A 6165-nucleotide genomic window follows, 5' to 3' on the forward strand; every position below is an offset into this window, starting at 1 on the left:
CGCTCCCTCCCGGGCCTGCATCTCACTCCGGACCCCGAATCCCGGGTCCTGGGTGGAGGGGCCAGCTCCCCCACCGCATCCTGCAACCTGCCTCCCCGTGGGTTCCCAGGGCCCAGGACGGCCTGGGCTCAGGGCAGAGTCCTTGCAGGGGCTCATCCGGACAGAACTGGAGCCACACCTGCTCCAAGCCCAGCGCCCTTCATGGCCACCCGCCCGTCCCGGCCTGAGGAGCGGGACAGTTTCTCTAAGTTCCGCCCCGGGCTGCCCACACCGGCCCGTGCGGAGGAGTGGGGCCTTGGCAGGGGCCTGAGACCCAGGGCAGAGCATAGCCCCTGCCCCCCGCCCCCCACCTGGGGCTGGGCGGGGCCCGGGAGCCCCGGCCGCCCTGGTGGCCTCACCTTGATGCCTTCGATCCGGAAGCCGAGGGTGGCCGTGGAGCTGATGGTCTCCCTCCACTGCATGTACCTGGGCTTGGTCACCGCCCGCTGCGCGTTCTCCTCCTCGGTTGGGGCCGCGGGGTCCACCTCGACCATCTTCTGGTACATGTCCTTCCGCAGGCTGGGCTTCTTCCGGGCCTTGGTGAGCTCCTCCTCCAGGTAGGTCCTGCGTGGGGCAGCCAGGTGAGGCCGCTGGCTGGGCACCAGGGGCCATCAGGGCCCAGCTGGCCCTGCTCCGCGGCCAGGGCCCTTCCCCAGAGCACCCTCTGAAGGCCACGCCTGTCCCCCGCCCACCCAGCTCCGGCTCCCAGCTCCCGGGACGCCTGAGGGGCTGGGCCGGCCCTCAGATCAGCTGTCGCCAACCTTTGGGACCTCACGGACCCCCGGTTGGCGACGGCTGCCTTAGATGACTCTGGAGTAACGGTCAGGCCAGAAGGTGGCTTCTCCAGGGGCCACAGGCCTGGAGGGAGACGCCCAGGACAGGAGACAAAGTCGGGGCTCTGTGGCGGCTGACCTGGGCGTGGGGTCCCCTGGACACTGGGGGGGGGCGGGGGGACAGCAGCAGGGACAGTACAGGACAGCAGCCCGAGGGTGAACCCCTTCCCTGCCCCACTGCAAACTCCCCTCCTCCCCGGCCACCCAGTGACCTCTCACGGGACAGCCATGTGCAGCGCGACGTGCGGGAGAGGGAAGTTCGTCCCGGGCCCTGCGTGGGCGGAGCGGCCCACACGTGGCCAGTGGTGGTGGCAACCGGCGTTCCCACTCGCCCGCCTGTCCTGGCCTCAGTCCGTACTTCCCCCCACACCCCGAGCTGCTGGTCAGGACCCAGCAGACTGAATGTCAAATGCATGATGCCTTGTAGAGACACTTCCCCAGAATCCACTGTTCATCAACTGAAGAAGAAAAACCCAGAACCCTGGGTGTGACCTTGGGCCTGGTCGTTTGACCTTCCAGGAGCTGGTGAGGGCGTCAGGAGCCGGCCCCTGGCTGCCCACCTGCACCCGCGCCTACGCCCGCACGTGCTCACACGACGGTGCGTGCTGAGCCAGCCGGTGACGAGAACTGGGAGGCAGGGCGGCTGCGTCTGCACGGAGCCCTGCGTGCGGGCCTGTGTGTGCAGATGGCTGGGCAGGGGTGCTCCCCCAAACGTCCCTGACGCACGGCAGGGCCTGCGGGTGGTGGGCGGCCCCACTTCTGCAAAGAGCCCTTGGGAGCGCCTCAAACAGGAAGCAGCCTCGCCGTGAAAGCCGGGCCACGCAGGCTTTTCCCAAAAGGGCCTGCGCTCTGGGCAGCGCTGCTCACCTCCGGGAGGGAGGGGGCTGGGCAGGGATGCCCACAGGAGGCACCGCTGGACGGGGCTGTGGGGGCAGCAGGGAGCCACCCACGCTGCCCTGCTGCCTGACCCCCCCAACCCCCCGGGAAGGTCATACCTCCATCTCATATGGTGGGTGGGGGGTGGGCGGTGGAGAGCCAACAGGTGACACCCCAAAGCCACCTACAGCTCCGCGCAGGGCAGAGGTGCAGCAGACGGCGCTGGTCTCCACCCCAGTCCCTGGCCCGATGCCAGGAAGACGCGCTGACTCTGAGTGGCAGGTCACATGACAGAGGCACAGGGCCAAGTCTAAGGAAGTGCCCAGAGCAGTGTGTGCAGGTCCACGTGGGCCCGGGGCCCGAGGCGCCTCTAGTTAGGACTCTGCAGGCCCCCCCTGCGCTCCGTGCTCTGCCTCCCACCACTGCTCGGTGACAGGTCTCACCCTGTGCCCGGGGGAGACACTGGGCTCTCGCCTCCCGCCTCTGCCAAGCACAGCCATGCTCTGGGGCCTGGGACTGGGACTGCTGGCCTCGGGGAGGCGTGAGGCCAAGGGCTCCGCATGACGCAGGGAAACGGCAGAGTCCCGGCTCGGCCAGCACAGGTGGAGGCCGGGCAAATGAGGGCTATGCCGATTTGGGACTATGGCCCTGAGGGTCCCTTAACCTCCCGTGTCAAAGCTCAGACCCAGGGAGGCCCAGGGGCACCCAGCACAGCACCCAGGGAACCCAGCACAGCACCCGGGGCACCCAGCACAGCACCTGAGACACCCAGCACAGCGCCTGGAAACACCCAGCACAGTGTCTGGAAACACCCAGCACAGCACCTGGGGAACCCAGCACAGCACCTGGGAATACCCAGCACAGCACCCGGGAATACCCAGCACAGCACCCGGGGACACAGAAGGGCCATCCTAAGGCAGGGAAGGTGGAGCTGGGTGGGGCAGCCTCACTAACCCACTCTGGGCCCTTTTAAGAGCCCTTGGGTGCCGTGGGCAGAGGCACAGGAGGCGGGGGCAGGGCGGCCCTGGGCAGAGGGGCCCGTGTGCCCAGCGGCCTCCCAGGGAGCAGTGAGGCACAGCCCCTTTCAGAACCAACTACTATATCTCCTCCCCAGGGTGCACACTCTCTGGCCGGGTCTGAATGGGCACCAACCAGGTTATTCATGTCTCCCCGTGAGAAGGCGCGTCCTGGTGCCCCAGGGACGGGGAGGGGCGCTTCCTGGGACAGAAATGACCCTGGGGAAGGGCAGTGGCCAGGTGGTGGCCGGAGGGACGGGACGCCATCTCCTCCCTGTGGGCTGCAGCTGGCGAGGGCCCGAGAGCGCAGGGAGGCAGGGACAGTGTGAGAGCTGTGCGGGACCTGCACTTCCCACCTGCCCTGCCCTGGGGTCAGCACCACGGAGCCCAGCACAGCGTCCGCCTGCGGGTCCGACTTTAGGACTCAGCGCCCGGAGGAGTGAGGAGAAGGAAAGCGGGCGGGCGTGGCCTCCTGGCTTCTCTCTCTCTCTGTGTCTCCCTCTCTCCCATCCTCCTCCATTTCCTTTTATAAGAAATAAAACTGCTTAACCATCCAAAGCAAACAAGCTCTGCTCCGAGTGTGCTGCTCCTGGCCTGGCCTGCCCAGTGAGCAGAGGGCCCGCGTCCGGCCTGCCTGCCGGGCCTGCAGCAGGCGGCTCTCCGGCCACAGCGCACGGGGTACCATGAGGCCGACAGCCACGCCGAGCCCCCACCCTGGGCCCCGCAGGAGAGGGAGCCGCATGGCGATCCCGGGATTGAGGGTCCAAGTTCGGGAGGGGACGAGGAAACCGCGCAGCCAAGCAGGGCCCAGGGCTGAGGGCGGGGTCTCAGGCCTCCGGTTCCACTCCCCTTGCACCCAGGCTCCGGCCCAGTCTCCTCCCCCCCCCTCCCAGCTCCTCTCCTGCTTATGTCCTGGGCAGACATCAGGGGGAGCCTGCGCCCTGGGGAGGAGGGGGTGGCCCAATGCTGCGCACAGGCCCAGGTAACCTTTTGGGCCAATGTGCTAGGCCCAGGGCCTGGAGCACCCTGGGGGATGGGCAGAGCCCCCCCTCGAAGCTCACGTAACAGGAAGCCACCCCTTGCTACCCCCGCAGCCCCTGGGCCAGTCGGGCCTCTGCCCCTCCCTGGGGACACTCAGCACCAAGCCCGGCCCCACCAGCTAGTGCTCCTGCCCCACCCTAGCTCACCCGAGTGGGGGAGCCATCGGGGTCAAAGCCAGGGTCCCGGGCCCCTCTGCACGTAATGGGACATGGCTGGGGTGGGGATGGGGTCCAACCAGACCCCCGGGCCTGCCCATGCACCCACGAGGACCCGGGAGCGCCCGGATGCTGTCCCGGTGTCTGCCATGGGCGCGGAGGAGCCGGGCTCACCTGACGCCCATCTTGCAGTCCATCACGCAAGGCGAATCGAAGTCGGCCAGCAGGTCGTCCATCTGGTTGTAGCGCTCCCCGTCCTTCACCACGTCCCCGTGATAGGCCGGCACGTAGGGCTTCAGCACGTCGGCCATCAGCCGGTCCAGGCAGCGCTGCTCCGACTCACAGTGCTTCTTCAGGATCCGGCCATTGGCGGCCGCCTTGAAACTCCCTGCAGAGCGAGGGCCTCAGCGCAGGGCTCCCCACGGCCCCGCGCCCCGGCCTGTGCCCCTCGGGCTTGCTAAGTGCAGGGCTGAAGGTCTCCATTGTGGACCGAGCACGCTGAGAGGAGGGGGTGCACGTCCCAGACCCCCACACTGACGGCAACTCCATCTGACGATGGAGGGACCCGCGCTCACTGCTGGAGGGCGGCAGGGCCAGCCATCCCCATCCCACCCCCATCACCACTCCTGCTTCTCGGGCAACAAAGGCATCTCTGGTCTCAGGAGCAACCCCTCTAGGACTGGCTCAGTGCCAGGAAGCAGCCTGGCTGAGAGCCGGGTCCACGCTCGCCCCCTGGCCACGCCCCTGCCGAGCACGCCCTCAGGGGGCACCTAGGGAGCGCGTCCATCCCCGAGCCTGGGCTGAGCCATGTGCTTGGGGTAGAAGAGAAACGCCAGGCCCCGTGCTGGCTGATGGCCCGGCCACGGACAGCCACCGAATGCCCCGGAGGGACGCCACCAAAGGGCCCCGTGTGGCCCGGGCAACTCCGGGCACGGCTCCAGGTGCCCCTCCCCCTGTCACTGAGAAGCAAACGCCTGGTGCCCTGGCACCCGCACCCAGCATGCCACCCGTCTCCCACCTACGGCCCCCTTCCAGCAGATACTGCGTTTTCATTGATGTTGCGACCCCGGGCCATGGGGTACAGCAGATGCTCAGTGAAGGCGTAGACGTTGCCTCCTTGTCCCAGTGACAAACGGGGGCCTACAACGTCATCTGTCTTATCGAGTTAAGAGACAGAGATGGGGGGTGCGTGTTTGGGGAGGGGATGGCAGCTGGGCATCTGCTAGCAGCGTTAGGGCCACATCTTGAGAGCATGGCTGCCGCTGCACTGCGAGTCTCAGAGAACCTGAGTCTGGGTGTTAGCACGAGAACGGCCTCCAGGTTAGGGTGAGCTCCAAGCAGGGTGAGCACAGCGGCCGGCGAGAGGGCCACGCCCACAGTGCCCACAGTGCGGGCGCCTTGGGGACTCACCTGTTAGAGGGGCTTTGCCAAGGCTGAGCCAACGCCCAGAAGCAAGGGGACCTCCACGGAGGAGGTTTCGGGGTGTGAGGAGGGGGAAGGATGGTCTCAGTCCAGGGCGGACCCCCAACTCGTCAGGGAACAGCTGAACTCATGCTGCCCCTTCCCACCCTCTCAGGCCTCTCCTCATCACGCTCGTGAGGGGGGACAGCTGGTCCCCCGGCTCCTCGGCCTGATGGACACTCGGGGGCTCTGAAAGTGATGTCCTCCAGCCCAACAGCTGCGGCCACTCAGAGGGGATGAGGGAGGGCCACGTCACCCACGCCACTGTCCGCTCACGTCACTCATAGACGCAGCAACGACAGAGCACCTCTGCCCGCGAGTGGTTTGAAGAGCGATTTTAAAGGGAGCTCCCCCGGCACATGCGGTGAGCAGGCCTGTGGGCGCTACCTGCGTGTCCCGCCAGCTGGATCCAGGGGTACTTCTTCTTGAAGGACATGACGAAGGGAGACCAGTGCACCATGTTCTTTATCTTCCTCCATGATTTGCTCTGGAAACAAGCCAACGAGAAGCCGGGTGTTAGCATGAGAACGGCCTCCAGGTTAGCGTGAGCTCCAAGCAGGGTGAGCACCGCGGCCTGCGAGAGGACCACGCCCACAGTGCCCACAGCACGGGCGCCTTGGGGGCTCACCTGCCAGAGGGGCTTTGCCAAGGCTGAGCCAACGCCCAGAAGCAAGGGGACCTCCACGGAGGAGGTGTCGGGGAGTGAGGAGGGGGAAGGGTGGTCTCAGCCCAGGGCGAACCCCC

General features: G+C 67.2%; 1 protein-coding gene across 1 annotated transcript in view; it reads right to left on the reverse strand.

Annotated features, from left to right (window-relative positions):
- The window catches only part of ITPKB (inositol-trisphosphate 3-kinase B), a 113533-nt gene that overhangs the window by 7317 nt on the left and 100051 nt on the right, over positions 1-6165 (reverse strand). Inside the window, exons 4-6 of the mRNA XM_015558954.1 lie at positions 5809-5908; positions 4135-4348; positions 159-603 (exon numbers count right to left, since the gene is read on the reverse strand). Of these exons, the coding sequence (XP_015414440.1) occupies positions 159-603; positions 4135-4348; positions 5809-5908 (759 nt within the window). The remainder of the gene's footprint in view (positions 1-158; positions 604-4134; positions 4349-5808; positions 5909-6165) is intronic.

Source organism: Myotis davidii, unplaced genomic scaffold (assembly GCF_000327345.1).
Source record: "Myotis davidii unplaced genomic scaffold, ASM32734v1 scaffold333, whole genome shotgun sequence".
Taxonomy (NCBI): domain Eukaryota; kingdom Metazoa; phylum Chordata; class Mammalia; order Chiroptera; family Vespertilionidae; genus Myotis; species Myotis davidii.